Here is a 15692-nt window from a genome sequence, read left to right on the forward strand (position 1 = left end):
ATGAAGCACTATGGCTTACTCCTGTCCTGCACAGCAAATAAACCTCTCCAGATCTTTGCTCACAGGTAGATGACATTGTGCTAACTGAAAAAAAAGCATTTCTCTGCATAAAGTTCAAGAACTTCATCAAAATTCAGATTTTATTTCAAAAAGAGTCATGAACTTAATAAATTACACAATCTTCCTTATTATAAATTCTCCATAAAATATATTTTACAGTTTTTAAAGAAAGATTTGGAAAAAAAGTCTTTTGAGTGCTGAAAAGTATCTTGACTTTGTGTCACGCTGGTGAATAACTCTGTAGCTGCTACAACGACTTGATTTATCAAAAGGTTTTAAAAACAAAGACCTCAGATGACAACAACAACAAAAAAATCAAACAGAACACAGACCTCAAGGACTACTATTCAAGTGTTAGACAAGGAAACAGTGTCACCCAACAGCAAGGCAAAGTAAGCACCATGAGAGGGATTTCAGGTACCCCCACCCTTTAAAGTGGCAATCAGTGCAAAGAAACACTTCGAGAGTCAAAACCACCCCAACTTTCCTGTGCCGTTCACTCATTTCTGTACTGCAGGCAGGCAGCACCTTCAGTGTTCATCCTCTGAAATACTTCAGAGAGTAATCAGATGATTTGCTAAGTGTCTTAAAGGTGAGTAGTATTAGTTTGTAGTAGAGTCATGCTTTAAGATAACATAGCTAATTCTGATTTTTGAGTGCACAGGAGAGGAGGAAGTTTGCAATGTATTTTTAAAAAGCTCTCAAGTTTAACGTGGAAAAATTATATACCCTCTTAAAACGTGACTCATCCAATGACCACCCTGAAATGCAAGTACTGTGAAACTGCATTGGCACAGACAGCGAGAGGTTTTGCAAAATAACAAGAATTAAGGACTAAGGCCCCCTGGGTAACTGCCACCAGTTCTGAACAGCACCAAGTAAGAACTGCCTGTAGTCCGTAAAGCCTCAGAAGTTTGGTAGAATCAGAATCCTTTGCTTTTGGAAGTACAAAAAAAAATATTGTATTTTGTTTGTGCTGTTTATTCACACTTGGGCAGAATAAACACCAATCAGAACTGCTGTCACAGCACTAAGAGGGAAGAGTATCTAAGCAGCAAATTATACAAGGAAATACAGCAGTTTTCAGGTAAGATTGGGGAAATAAAACATTGATTTTATTAAGAAAGCTGGCCTCTGTTGCAGCTTAAAAGGCAATTTTTTGAGACTACTTTTCCCCAAAAGGTCAAATTCACAAGAAAGGTCATAGTCCTGCACCCAAAAGAACAAAGTGTTACACTACTACAAAGCAGCTTCTGTCTGCCCTACAGTGTCAGGTGGCCTCAGTGAAACCTCTAGCATATCAATCTGCTTCTGTGGACTAAGAGCTGGGGACAAGCAGCCTTTCAACTACTTCAAAGCTTTCCATCCTACCATCTGTGCTTTTAAAGAAATATTACTTCTTTAAAAGGAGGAAAACCAGCCCAAAAGAATCAGCCAAGGCTGCCACAGGAATACCTTTCACATACTGGTTACTGAGTATTCTCCATGTTTGAGAACAGGTGTGCTCTAGGAGAGAGACAGTCACACCGCTTTATCTCCTCATCACTGCCAGGTTAGAGGCAGCGCCAGAAAGGAGGAGGCCACGATCACTATTACTAGTTAGATTCAGTTAACGGGAAAGCTGCTGTCAGCACGTTCTGAAGAACCCTAAAAATAATGCTCTCTGCTGCAGCGTTCTCTCATCCACCTTTGCATAACTTAAGCCCACAGTACTCTGCTATGATAAAACCTCAAGGTGCTATTGGATTATAGATACAAGAGTAAGGCGCATGTTGTGGAACTGTAGATTTAACTGACTTCATAAAGCATTAAATTATTCAAAGAAAGCAAAAAAAAGAATGATTAATGAACTAGCCAACATGCTAGCACCTGATTGCATACATTTATAATTTGACTCCCTCGGTGACAAGCTCAGTCAGGTCAGCACTTTAAAAACTGCTGATCCCCTTGCATTGCATTTTTTTTGTGTGTCTACAAAGTCAAGTCTCGGACCCTACCTTTGACATTAGATAACAAAAATAAATAATAAAGTTATTCAGGCCTGGAGAAGGAATGCTTCTCATCGATCTTCACCTAGTTTTCTAGCAGATCTCAATCATTCAGACCCATAGCAAATAATTTAAGAAAAGTGGCATACACTCCCAGTCACTCGTATACATAAATATATACACAGAAGTACTCTACAAAGCCTGAAGATCTGCACTACCAGCATGCAAATCTTTTTTCCCCCCACAAGAGTTCCTAATACTGACAGGAGGAAACTGGAATGTACAAAATACTCCAAGACATTAACGCTGGAAATCAGGTCTCAGCTCTTAAGACATCCCACCGCCAGCATACACACACAAACATCATCCCCAACATCCTGCTATTATACACATCAATGCATCAGTAACACAACGGCCAACTCAACATTCCTATCATGAAACTCAAAAGGGATTCATTCGGTACAAACTACACCCCGCAGGTTTGAGTTCAGGCTCTTTTACTGCCATGAAGTTGCACCATCAGTTGGGTGATAAGCAGCTCGATTGAGAGAGAGACAGGACTTGGCAGGTCACGTATCCCAGCTGCTGTCTTTAAAAGCTATGTTGACTAATCGCAGTTCCAGTTCAAAAGCATCAGGTCTGTCCTGTGGGTTGGCAGCCAGCATTTCCTTGATCAGCTGTTTCATTCGAGCATTCATCGATTTTTTCTTTACGGGAATGAGCAGTTCCATTTTTGGGTTTTCTAGAAGCGCCTCTCCAACAGGCACAATCACTGTCCCTTGCTTGACGTAACTCCCCAGAAGTTCTTTCTTTGTTTCGGTATCTATAAACGTGATTCTTTCCAACATTGCCCAGATTATAATCCCTAATGCAAAGATGTCTGCCTTGGCAGTGTAGTGTCCTTCCCAGACCTCGGGGGCCATATAGAAGTCAGTCCCACATGCAGTTGATAGAAAACACTTATTTACATTGACTGGTTCCTCAGGATTCTGTCCTGAGGCTGAACATACTTTACTCAGCCCAAAATCAGCTACTTTCAGGGTAGGCTCCAAGTCACTAGCATCCATCCTGCTCTGAGAGATCAGAATGTTGTCAGGTTTGAGATCACGATGAATAATCTGATTTTTGTGCAGGAACGCCAGCGCGCTGCTGAGCTGAAGCATGAAACTGGTGTTGGTCTTGCGGTTTGGCTTTCGGGACAACAGATATTCATTCATGTCTCCTCCATCACAGAAATCCATTACGAACCAGAGGTAATAAGCACTTCTGGGGTCAAAGACTATTTCTCCTTTTAATGAGGTCTCTACAAGCTGCAACAAGGAAAAGAGATGTCATAACCACCTGATGATCACAGAAATGTAAAGATACGATGGAAAAATGTATGAAGTTTGGATCTTTCTCTCAACAATCCAGAGAGCAAGATTGTAACTGGTGAAAAGAAAACTTTATGCAAAATTTCCGATGTTAAAAAAAAATAATCACAATGTATTTGACAGCCTCATTTTTCTGCGTGTGAAGCATATCAAGTTCACGCTCCTGCCCAGAAGGAGAGCTAGACCCAGATAACAGTGTTTTGAAAGATACTACTAAGCCATTGCACTCCTATCTGTTTCAGCTGGACAGCGTCCCACCCATTTTGCCAACAACTTTAATGTATAAACAGTCTTATTAAGTAAGTCCGTACAGCGCAGGGGGTTGTATTTGCCCTTTGCTGATGAAGTGGCACCACAATACATTTTTAAAGCCCGTTCTCCATTCTTTACACGTGCACGTAACACCCTTCCCACCATCACGATCCACTAGCTATTTTCTACAGTATAACAGTGAGTAGCTCGAGCAGCCAGTTCTAACAGCTGCTGCACACAAAAAGCAAAGTAGAACCAGCAATCAGTTTTACTAATCCTGTTCACACAGCTACACATTTGCCTCTTCAGCTCCTCTGAGGTGGATCTTAGCATGTGCTAGAAGGTAAGTCTTGCAATTATTTCTGTTAGTAGTAAACCAATGTATACCAAACCAAACGTAGCTCCTACAGGCTTTCAAAAATTAAGGTAGCTATTAATATTTAGAGGCGCATTTTAAAGTGCTTTAAAAAAAAGTGACCTTTTCCATCCAAGAGTAATTTATAGCACTCCCTAACTGCTAGCACAACTAGTACTCAAACCAGACCACCTTAAAACAGTAAATCCATGTCAGAACTAGAAAATTATGTATTTAGGGTTTATAGTCAATAACAGTGCGATTAAGTTATCACAGGACAGCAGGGAGTCTCCTTTGCCAAGCGAGCACCAACACACGGCTTTGCCCTCCACATGGCTTTACCAAAGCTGTACTTGCACCTCAGTTCAGAGCATTAAGACAACAAAACCCGCTGCCATGGCTGTGACAGTAGCAAAGCACCACAGCACCAGGCTAGTTGAGGACTCTCACCCAACTTAGTTCAGCTGACCACAGCTAAGCATCTGCCCCAAAGCCCTTCCCCAGCCAGCCTCCCCGCACGCTGCACCAGCTCAGCTCCGTAATGCAGGATCACCTGGAGTGGGGAGAGGAGAGGGCCAAGCCAAGGGAGATCCAATTTTCCCTATTTTAGCACATGCTGTTAATTATAAAGTGATCCCAGTCTCTTCAGAGTCAGCTCAGCCCTGCCCTTTGCTCCTTGCTCTCTGGAGCAGGAAAACGACCTGTAGAGCTTGCACCCAACAGGGGTGAGATCTACACGTCGCACTGTTAACAGGCACTAGCATCAAAACCCAACGCTGCAGGTGATCTGGAAGCTCTTCCCCACCTTGCAGTTCCACCCTGTTTTTTTTTTAAGCTCCTCCCTGTGCAGCCATCCACAAGTCTGATGCCATCTCTCACAGATCCACTAATGACTAGAAGGTAAGGCACTAATTTCTCCCACGAGCTGGCCAGTATTATTTTACCCTAATCCCTTCGTGAAAGCAGGTCAGCAATGACCACCAAGCTACAGAGAGTTTATAAAGACAAGAATCCTTTCTCAGGCTTGTACCGCACTCAGCACAATGGGACCTGGACAGCTGTGAAGGGTTGTCAGACAAACGGTCACTAACAAAAGGTCCTACATTAGACATGCAAGAATGACAACAATAAAAACTGAAATGATAAAAGCTGACTAGGGATGACACAATAAACATTGAGCAGGCTACTGACTTTCTAAACCAGAGACACAAATTTCTGCCAGGGGATGATTTGTAGTTGGGGCAGCATCTTGACACGGGAATGAACCAGATTATCTTTCAAAGTCTTTCCAAAGGTACTTATTCTTCAAAAATATGCATCTTCAAACTTAAAGGAGACTTAAAGGATATTCTCAGTAGCCACACAGGGGGAGCGACATTTATTCCCTTATTTAGTATACCTTTATCTCTCTTTGAAAAGCTTAGTAGTTCTATATTCAAAAAAGAAAACCAGCTCACCGCATGCTACAAATTGCTTATTATTTCTGAAAGAATTTTAAGTGTTGGCTTCCTAAATCAAGATGGTTACTTCCTCTTCCAAGGACATCTGAGACTAAGAAATTCTTCAGAGCTATGTCCCAAGACATTAGTACATGTCCGCTCATTAACACTGCAGCAGGGCTTCTCCCAAGTAATACAACAGCCTGTGCCTCCCTCCCGCACCACTATCTGTGGTGTTTCCTCAAATTATCAAAGCAGGTTTGCATTAAAAAAACCCTGCAGCCTTTTTGAGTGGCATGGCTTCAAATCACAAAATACAGGTGACTGTTCAATAGATAGGCTCTTTTAAAGATACATAATAATTTTGGGGTGTCAGCAATGCAAACAGTACCCTCTCCTAACTAAGCACACCTCCAAAAAGAGTGATCTTAGCTACCCACCTCCTTCCCTCCCAGCTACACATCCATGTTAATTACTTCCACCCCATTACCTCAGCTTCATGTACCTGTAAATAAAGGGAGGAACTGGAGCCATGGGACATCTTCTGCACCATACCATCTTTCTGCAAGATGCACTCCTCCAGGTGAATGACGTTGGGATGTTGGCTCTTGATACTGCTAAGTGCCCAGAACTCACGCAGAGCTAGTTCCACGTTCTCTGGAGCATGGCACCGAATCTTTTTCACCGCAACCCGTGCAGAGGTCTTCCTGACGACTGCTTCGTACACCACACCATAACTGCCACGACCAACCTCCCGTATTAGATCGTACTTAGGCTGGCTACTCACCATCTTCAAGATCAAGGGTTCTGGGGAAGGGGGAAAAACCCACAGAACTAAAACTTATGAGCAAGAACTGCGCTGTATTTTCCCCCATAGGGCTTGGTGCAGCAATACCAGGCCTACCAAACCCCTGCAATTAACAGGGCAGTGCCTGCGAGCATTACACTGAATGCAACGCTGCATATGAGTGCTAGAACATTCCAGAAGCTATTCTGTAAACCTGTACCTGTTGCCACGGACTAGTTAAACGTGAAATTACATCATTTTGGTGGGATTATTAAGATTTCAAATACAGCCCAGTTTTTCAAGGTGGCAACAATTCAAACCTAGACTTGGATTGTGCAGAGACAGGACTATCACATATGCTCCTGCTCCTTTCTCTCAGTGTCTTCCATGAACATCTGTGGGAATAATAGTATGGTATCATGTTCTCCATCCACGCCTGGGATAGCAGGGAAGAGGTTCTAGTTGAAGCCTGTGGTTGGGCAGTAACAGATTTAATTAGTACTGCCTTTTATGGAGGTGACTGCATAAGTAAATTTTGCTGTTACGATTTAATCATGAAAATCTTTTACTGATACTAAGATAGGAGGATGCTTCGGATCACTTCCAGTGTATTTTTAAATGTTACTACAATTTTTCACCTAGTCTCCTCTGAATGAGGAGCCTATACAGTTACAAAATGTTAAAGGCTGTAACTGCAGAAGCTTGTACTCAGCATCTAACTTTCACTTTTGCTTAACAGGGCAAGGACAGAAGTTAAGATGTTGCTCTATAAGTAAAACAAGACACACACACACACAAAAAAAACAATGCCACCAAACACTGCCACAGATTTATGTCCTTCCCTGAACACTTCCCTGCAAGAGTCACAAACCAAAACACACCAGCACCACCTTCACACAACCAAACAAAAATGGGGCACTGACTATAGACAGGAAAAAAACAAAAGTTTGGCTAGCCAATTATCACTGGTCAAACTGAACAAAATACAAAACAAACTTAAAAAAAATAAGTCACAGCTAGTGTATCAGAACTAAAGTAGTTTGTAAGACTGCCAGTGATAAATTTAATTCTCTTTATGTCAGTAAACCAGGCAATAAGGACCACATCTAAACAGCCTGTTATTAGTAAGAAGCTTTCAAGTATTTCCACTAGTTTAGGGTTTGGGTTTTTTTTAGAAAAAAGGAGAAAAAAAAGAAAAAGAGAGAGAAAAAAGGTATCATCAGTCTCAGAGCAATATTACGGTGGACTATAACCTTTCAGCAAAGTTCTGTGATGCAGTTACAGGAACACTTTGAACCAAAATGTGATGTGCCTGAGAAACTAGTTACCATGAGCTTCTGCTCACCAACCGCACTGAGCCTGCACCTGCAGCAAGACGGTGAGGAACAGATTAAGGTTATGGCCTCAGCATTAAGATCGGCTGAGCCAACAGCCCCTCCCAGGCAGGAGGGGGGAGCAGGACCTGTCACCTCCCCAGCAGCCAAACAACTCTTGAGGGCAAGCCTGCGTTCCTCGAACACTATCACACCAAGTTCAAAATGAACAGAAAAAGGCCCCCCACGTCGGGAGCCCAGCCGTGTGCCACTACCGGGCCGGACCCGGCACCCTACCGAGCCTGGGGGCTGCCACCTGCCCGCCGCCACGCCCACGGGGGCTCGGGGACGCACCGAGGCCCACTGCCCGGCGCAGGGCGGCGCAGGCCAAGGCGCGGGGCCGGGAGCGGGCCAGGCCGGGGCAAGGCCGACAGCCTGGGCCGGCCCCGCTCCCTCCTGCAGGCCCGCGCCCCCCGGGGAGGCGACGGCCCTCCCCGGCCGCCTCGTTAGCGGCGATAATGACGGAATACAATAAATTACCCCCCTCCTCTTCACCCTGCTCCTCCAGGGAGGCTCCGCAAGGGCTGTCACACCACCCGCACCCGGGGGACCCCACTCCGGAGGGACATTAATTACCGGGGCACCGCTCGCCCCGCAGCCCGCCACCTGAGGGGGAGCGCGGCCTGAGGGGGAGCCCGCCCCGGCAGGTACCGGCCCCTCCACACACCTGGAGCGGGCAGGCCCCGCCCGGGCCCGGCGCAGCCCCCACTGTGACGCACCCGAGGGGGCAACCGCCGACCCCGCTCCCCGCCGGGCCGGGCCAGACCCCGCGTTACCTCAGCGCCGCCGCCGCGCCGCCTCCGCCCGACCGCCATTATAGGGCTGCCCCCGCCCTGCGCCGCCGCCGCCACGCCCCGCGCGGGACACGCCCTCCGTGCGCCTCCTGATTGGTCGAGCGGCGAGGGGGGCGTGGGAAGCGCGCCCCCCCCCTCCCCGCGCCTGTCGTCGGGGGGCGCGGGAGTTGCGCGCGCTGTTACCGCGCTGCGCGGGCCGCGCGCGCCGCCGCCGCCGCCTGCAGCCCCCGGTGCAAGGTGCTGCACGCCGGCCTGTGCATCCCCTTCTGCCCCGCCCCCACCGCTGCGCTCACCCCCCCTTTGCGTCAGCGGCCCTCCTGTTCTGGGGATTCTGGTCTTTTTATTTATTAATTTATTGCTTTGCATTAAGAAAAAAATAAAAGTCAGTACAGTCCCTTGCATCTTTGGTTGCACTCTGGCTTTGTGTGACAGTGACGCGGCTCCTGGCATTGAGCTGTCCCCTCCTCTCTGTGCCCTGCTCTCTGCCGTTGCCCCTTTTACTCCGCAGGCTGCGGGGCTGGAGGTGCCCCCCGTGCACAGGAGCTGGGGGCGCAGGGCTCCTGTCACGGCCCCCGCTGTCTCCTCCACCCATTGCCCACCCACCACGGGGCCATTCTGGGAGAAGCCAGGGCCACCCCCTGCTCAGAGCCTGGCAGAGACCAAGCAGAGGCCGTTCAGATACACCCCACCAGAGCAACTGCTCTCCTGCCGCTGCCAGGTTAATTGGGAAGGAGCCCAGTGGTGATTAGTGCCCCCAGCCCTGCCTAAGCTGCCCCAAGCCAATTAGGGGCCAACGAGCCCCTTGTGGGTTCTGAAAGCTGATTAGGGCATTATAAACCCTCCATTCCCACGAATCCCCTTAATCAAGCCCAGAAGCAATTAGTTAATCAATGCCAGTCCCTGGCAGGGCCAGCTCGGGGGTGTAGGGATGGGTCCACATCTGGGTGCCCCCCTCCCAGCACTGGTCGGTGGCTGACCCCCACGCTGCCCTCCCGCGTGCCTGGTCAGCCCTGCTGCCGTGCCACTCCTCCCTGGAAGAGCCCCAAGTGCCGAAACGGGGACAATTTTGCAAGATGTGCTTGGCTGGTCCCAGCACAGTCACTGGGTCGACATGTGAGCCTGCCCGGAAGGAGCACCCAAACAGCCGTGGGGCTGCCCTGCCCCGCACGAAGGGTGCTCTGTGCGCCCACGGACTTGTGCATCTGTGTACCCACGGTCCCTGCATACCCCTGCACCCCCATGCCTGTCTGCCTGTGTCCACCTGCACCTGCGCACCCATGCACTCCTGCACCCATGCATCCATTTACCCATGTAACTGTGCACCCATGATCCCTGTGTACCTCTGCACCCATGTACCCGTGGTTCCTGGGTGCCCATGCACCTATGCACCCATGGATTTTTTCACCCAAGCACCCATGTACCCCTGCACACATGCTTTATTTACGCATGTAACTATGCACCCATGAACTCATGCACCCATGGTCCCTGTGTACCCATGCACCTATGCACCCGTATAGCCTCGCACCCCTGTACCCATCCACCTGTGTACCCCTGCACCTCTGCATCTATGCATCCATGTACTTCTGCACCCATGCACCTACGGTCCCTGGGTACCCATGCACCTATGGACCCTTTCACCCCTGTACCCATGCACCCACATACCACTGCACCCCTGCACCCATTTACCCATGCACACGCATACTCTCGCACCCACGTACACCTCTACTTCTGCACCCCTGCACCCCAGCACCTGTCCCCCCCACCCGCAGTCACTGTGGGCCACCGCAGCAGCAGCCACCATCCCCCTCCCCTGTCGTCCCCCCCAGCATGAGCCAGAGGCAACGGCGCTATAATTACCCCTCTCTCCTGCTGCAGCTGCCAATATTCGCAGGTCCCTGGGCGGACGGGTGCTGGCATTTGGCACAGCACCCTGTTTATCACCGCACTGGCCGGCACCGTGCGCCGGGGCTGTTTTCCCCGGTGGGTGCAGGTCCCGAGGGGCTGTGCTCAGCCGCTTCCCCCTCCCCAGCCATTTCTGGGTCAGGTTTTGCAACCAAGTGGGTTGCACAACTGGGTCATGGCCGTGCATGCCCTCCTGGGGAGCAGCCCTCGCAGCCCTCCCCATGGCTGCCCCTGCCTCTGGGGGTACAGGAGAGCCCCCCCATCCCTGCCTGGGGAGGGGGCACCCCAGTGCATGTGCGGGGCATGGGGGCTGTGTCGCTTCGGGGCTGCATCTCCCCTCCAAGCCCACTGGGGACCCACTGGCAAGGTGTGTGTTGACCCCAGAAGTGGTCACATTTTGGGGGGTGGGGGGGTGGCAGAGGGAGATGCTCTGTACAAGCCACCCCCCGCTGCCACCAGCCCAGCTCTGCCCCATTCCTGGCATCACCATGATGCCTTAATGTCTGCGGGGCTGTTTATTGCCCCTTCTCACCCCGACCCCGATGCTGGGGGGGTTCCAGCCCCAGGATCTGGCCCCACCGCCCCCGGGGGGGTGTGGGAATTTGGCCCCAGGGCAAAGCCTGGCCCTGTTTGCCCCCCAGCTCTTGTTTCGGCACGGGTGGGTAGGGCCTCCCGGACAGCCTGTCCCCAGCTTGTTTACTGCAGCTGGTGGCATCCCGATGGCTCAGTCCCGTGTGACAGGTGCTGCTGCTTCCCAGGACACCCGACCCCGCGTTGGGATTTGGCTCCGCGTGACCGGGGAGCGACTTATAAATAACGGGACGAGGGGTGCTGCCGGCAGCCAAGAGTGGGTGAGAGGAGTGTACCGTCGTGCCAATGGATTTCCAAGCCGGCATCCTGCGGGATGGCAATCCCATGGAGAGCCTGGAGAAGCAGCTCATCTGCCCCATCTGCCTGGAGATGTTCAGCAAGCCGGTGGTGATCCTGCCCTGCCAGCACAACCTCTGCCGCAAGTGTGCCAATGACATCTTCCAGGTGAGAGGGGGTCCCTGCGCCCATTCCCCCGCCCTGCCTGGGCTGGAGGTCACCGGGATGCTCGTGGTGCTGTGGGGATGCTCATTGACCCTCCGATGTGCATCTTCCCCTCCCAGGCGGCCAACCCGTACTGGCAGAGCCGGGGCAGCGTGATTTCGGGGGGCCGATTCCGCTGCCCGTCGTGTCGCCACGAAGTGCTGCTGGACCGTCATGGGGTCTACGGGCTGCAGAGGAACCTGCTGGTGGAGAACATCATCGACATCTACAAGCAAGAGTGCTCCAGGTGGGCTTGGGGGGCTGTGGCTGATGTCTTGTGCCTTGTCCCAGGGGGGGACATGGGGACACAGAGATGTAGGGACGTGGGGATGCCCACCCCCCGAGCCACAGCACCATTGTCGAGACCACAGGAGATTACAGCTGGGCGAGAAATCGGGGGGGCTTTTCTGCTGGCTCAGTGGTCCCCCATCCAAATCTTCCTCCCCAGATCCGAATCTTCCTCCTTTAAACCCAGATTTCTTCCCCTGACACAAATCTTCCTCCTCGAACCCCAAACTTCTTCCCCAGACCCAAATCTCCCTCCTTGAACCCCAAACTTCTTCTCCAGACCCAAATCGTCCTCCCCTGACCCAAATCCCCTTCCAGTCCTGACCAGTTTGGGTCTCTGGGTGGCTCAGGGGGGCGGTGGGTCCCAGGGCAGTCCCACCCCCCCGCCCTGCACTCTGCAGCTGGAGCGTTCGTGGGACATCTGAGGTGTGGGGGACAAATCCAGACTCTGCTGGTGACAGCGGGTGCTGTTGGCTGATAAGGGGCAGAGGGACAGTTTGGAGGGGGGGGAGGGGGGCACTTGGTCAAAGCACGCAGCTGGGGGGCAGCGGGGGGGGGGTGGGGTGTCACAGGTTCTCCTGGCCAAATTCCCTGCCCCACTGTAAATATTGTTTGAAAGCCATGGGGACGGGGACGATGGCACGTGGCAGGTGGCTGCGGCGGCCGGGGGGGCTTGGGGGGCCCAGCCCTGTCTTTGCTCCAGCGGCTTGGCTTGTCCCCACACCCCCCCTGGCTGCAGAGGGGATGACTGGGCTGCAGCCCCTGGCTGGGACCCCCCTGGGGTTTCTGGGTGCCCAAGCCCTGGTCACGCGTTGGGTGACAACAACAAATCCCAGCAGCCCAAAGCTAAAATTAGGGAGTTGTGTAGCGTCCCTGGAGCGTGGCCCCAGGCCCCCCACCCACTGGTGCTCCCTGCTGCCGTGCTCAGTGCCACACTGGTTTAAACTGGGATTTACTGGGCCTGGGGCTTACAGAGGCATGGAGGCCAGTGGTTCCTGAAGGAGAAGCGTGGGATTACGCCAGGATCTGTCCTCTTCCCTGGGGACCTGATTCTGTGGTGCCTGCACAGCATTGGCGGGGATGCTGCTGCAATGGGGACATCATTGCGGCAGGGATGTCACCGCAATGGGGACGTCACCCCGGTAGGGTTGTCACCATGACGTGGACATCACCGTGGCTGTGGCGCTCTCTCCAGCAGGCCGCTGAAGAAGGGGGAGCACCCCATGTGCAAGGAGCACGAGGACGAGCGGATCAACATTTACTGCGTCACCTGCGAGGTCCCCACATGCTCCATGTGCAAAGTCTTTGGTGCCCACAAGGACTGCGAGGTTGCCCCCCTGCAAACCATCTTCCAGGGCCAGAAGGTGCTGTGCGGGGGGGCTGAGGGGGGGCACAGGGGACATGGCAGGTCCCAGGGTGATGTGCTGAGCTGGAGTGGCCGCAAATAGCACTGGGACCCGCTCATGGGGTATTAATAGCCCCCGGGTGACTTCGCCCAGGAGACAGCCTATATTTAGAGCAGCTGCAACTTGTGGGGGACACGGGGGGAGCAGAGCTGGGGCTGGGCATTGCCCAGCCCGTCCCCACATCAGGGTGGGAGATGTCCCCCCTCCCCGCTGGGGTTCAAGCTGTTTCTGTCCCTCTGCCCCTGCCCAGACTGAGCTGAACAACTGCATCTCCATGCTGGTGGCGGGGAACGACCGGATCCAGACGATCATCTCCCAGCTGGAGGACTCGTGCCAGAGCACCGAGGTGAGTAAAGGGGGAGAAGGAACCCTCGGAAACCCGGGCTGAAACCTCAGCTGGGGGTTATCTGGGACAGCTGGGAGGGGAGCTGGAGCCCACGGAGCAGGGAAGCCCCCGGGATGCTGCTGGTGCTGAGGGACACACAGGTGGCATCCGTTGTCCCTTGTCCCTGCAGAAGAACAGCGAGGCGGCCAAGCGGGAGCTGTGCGCTCGCTTCGATGCCTTGGCAGCGCTGCTGGAGGAGAAGAAGTCAGAGCTGCTCCAGCGCATCACCCGTGAGCAGGGCGACAAGGTGGGCTTCGTCCAGGGCCTCATCCACCAGTACAAGGAGCAGCTGGAGAAGTCAAGCCGGCTGGTGGAAACAGCCATCCAGGCCATGGAGGAGACCGGGGGGGCCACCTTCCTCATGGTGAGACCCCCAAACCTCCCCCCATCCCTACTGGTGCCCGCATGGGGTCCCCACAGGCTTGGGGACATCTGGATGGCTGCCACGTGGCTTCACTCACCACTTTTCTCTTGCTCCCCTCTTGCAGAATGCCAAGCAGCTCATTAAAACGTAAGTGTCCAAACTGGGGACAATGCAGTGACCCTCAGCCCTGCAGCTGGGCAGGATTTGGCCGCAAGGCTTTGCCAGTGGTGCCCAGGCAGCGAGTGTGGGGTGTGCGGCCCCCCACCCTGGCACCCCGCTGTCCCCCAGCTCAGTGAGGGGAAGGGGGGACACAACCATGCTCTCCCTGCCCAGGATCGTGGAGGCATCCAAGGGCGGCAGGCTGGAGAAGATCGAGCACGGCTACGAGAGCATGGACGCCTTCTCAGTGAGCCTGGACCACCTCGCCGAGGCGGTCCGCACCTTGGACTTCAGCCCCGGTAATTCAGCCCCTGACCCCCCCGATGCCCCTTTACCAACTCCCACTGACCCAGTGGCACCCCTCGCCTTTCCTGGTGGCCCTGGGGTGACGTTTGGCTGCCTGTTTGCAGCCGAGGAAGATGAGGAGTACTTTGATGGGGAGGAAGAAGACATAGAGGAGGACGCAGTGCCCGAGAGGGTGGTGATGGGTAAGGGGCAGCACAGCTGAGCTCACCTCCCCAGGACCCTGGAGCACCCACGGGGGAGCTCCAGGGGCTTGGACCCCCCTTGACCCCCCATTCTCTCCCCCCAGCAGCTCCCCAGTAGCCGCGGTGACACCGCCGGCACAGGAGGGACACCGCGGGCGCAGGATGCCCAGCGATGGGACTCGGGCCGGTGGGGGACACACCGCAGGGGCTGGCAGCCTCGCGAGCCGGCACCTGCTCCAGCACGGGACACTTTTCTATATGGGTGCAAACAGAACAATTCCGCACGTTTTGTATCTTCCTTGTTTTGTATATAATTGTCACGGATTTGAATTTTGTGTATTTTGTAAAGAAAACTGGTGTGTTGGGTGTTTTTTTTTTCCTCGCCTCTTGCTCTCGGTCTGTCAACCCCACCATGGGCACTGGGGATGCAGGTGGGTTTGCCGGGCCACTGTCATCACCAGTGTCCCTGCCAGCACCTGGAGTGGCAGAGGGACTTATCCCAGTCCAACAATTAATTTTCGGCCTCATTAGCACCTCTGTCAGCGCTGGCACCCCGTGCCTGGCCGCCAGCCCAGGGATGTGATGGGTTGGCATGTGGCAGGATTTATCTCCTGGTGATGGGGTGCCCAGGACCAGTGTTTGCCCAGGCCTGGGGACGTGGTGGGGACAGGGGTGAGGATGCTCCAGGCTGTGCCAGTCCCTGAAGTGGGGACAACATCGGCATTGAGCGACTGGTTTGCTGCTGGCTGAGCTCACGCAACTGCAAAACTATACTGAGAATGCAAAAATACCCCCCAAAAAATTTTCTCCTGCAAAAGCACAAGCCCATGCTCAGCACCTGGTTGAAGGGAAACTGAGGCAGCGCCTGCAGCGGTGCTCTGGGCTATGCCACAATTGCAATTAGCTCCAGGGCAATTAGTGCTCCTCATCTGGGGTGGTGGGCAGGAGTCACTGCTGGGGAGGGGGCTGGTCCCAGGCTTATCTGTCACATGGCTGCTCTGCAGCTGGATCTAAACTGGGGGGGGGGGGGGGGGCGGTGCTCAGCGGGGAGGGGGGTACTGGGTGCCCTTAGGGGAGATGGAGCGATGTTCCATCCTCCCCCAGCCTCGGGGGCTGCATCCGTGCCCCGGTGTGTGGGTCCTGGGGGGTGCCCACGGGGGTCACAGAGCACTCCCCCCCCCCAGCAGCCCCCCAGGGGCCGTGTGGGG

At 53.2% G+C, this 15692-nt stretch overlaps 2 protein-coding genes across 6 annotated transcripts; one reads left to right on the forward strand and one right to left on the reverse strand.

Annotated features, from left to right (window-relative positions):
* Window positions 1-108: 108 nt before the first annotated feature.
* Window positions 109-8517, reverse strand: PDIK1L (PDLIM1 interacting kinase 1 like). 2 transcript variants are annotated; one of them, XM_080381053.1, is made up of 3 exons: window positions 8404-8517; window positions 5973-7402; window positions 109-3358 (listed from the first exon to the last, which is right to left on the reverse strand). In XM_080381053.1, the coding sequence occupies exons 2-3, from the start codon at window positions 6255-6257 to the stop codon at window positions 2618-2620; spliced, it is 1026 nt and encodes a 341-aa protein (XP_080237179.1). In that variant the 5' UTR covers window positions 6258-7402; window positions 8404-8517; the 3' UTR covers window positions 109-2617. The 2 variants fall into 2 exon arrangements, with proteins under 2 accessions (XP_080237179.1, XP_080237180.1); XM_080381054.1 differs by having other exon boundaries at window positions 5973-6274; window positions 8404-8478.
* A 2616-nt stretch (window positions 8518-11133) lies between these two features.
* TRIM63 (tripartite motif containing 63) lies at window positions 11134-14837 on the forward strand (the record flags this gene model as incomplete). Of its 4 annotated transcripts, none has more annotated exons than XM_080380995.1 (9): window positions 11152-11358; window positions 11475-11641; window positions 12878-13046; window positions 13339-13434; window positions 13604-13837; window positions 13962-13984; window positions 14171-14295; window positions 14407-14484; window positions 14589-14837. In XM_080380995.1, the coding sequence occupies exons 1-9, from the start codon at window positions 11200-11202 to the stop codon at window positions 14600-14602; spliced, it is 1065 nt and encodes a 354-aa protein (XP_080237121.1). In that variant the 5' UTR covers window positions 11152-11199. The 4 variants fall into 4 exon arrangements, with proteins under 4 accessions (XP_080237120.1, XP_080237121.1, XP_080237122.1 ...); XM_080380996.1 differs by having other exon boundaries at window positions 14592-14837; XM_080380997.1 differs by having other exon boundaries at window positions 12881-13046.
* Window positions 14838-15692: the final 855 nt, after the last annotated feature.

Source organism: Falco punctatus (assembly GCF_963210335.1).
Source record: "Falco punctatus genome assembly, chromosome: 3".
NCBI lineage: Eukaryota > Metazoa > Chordata > Aves > Falconiformes > Falconidae > Falco > Falco punctatus.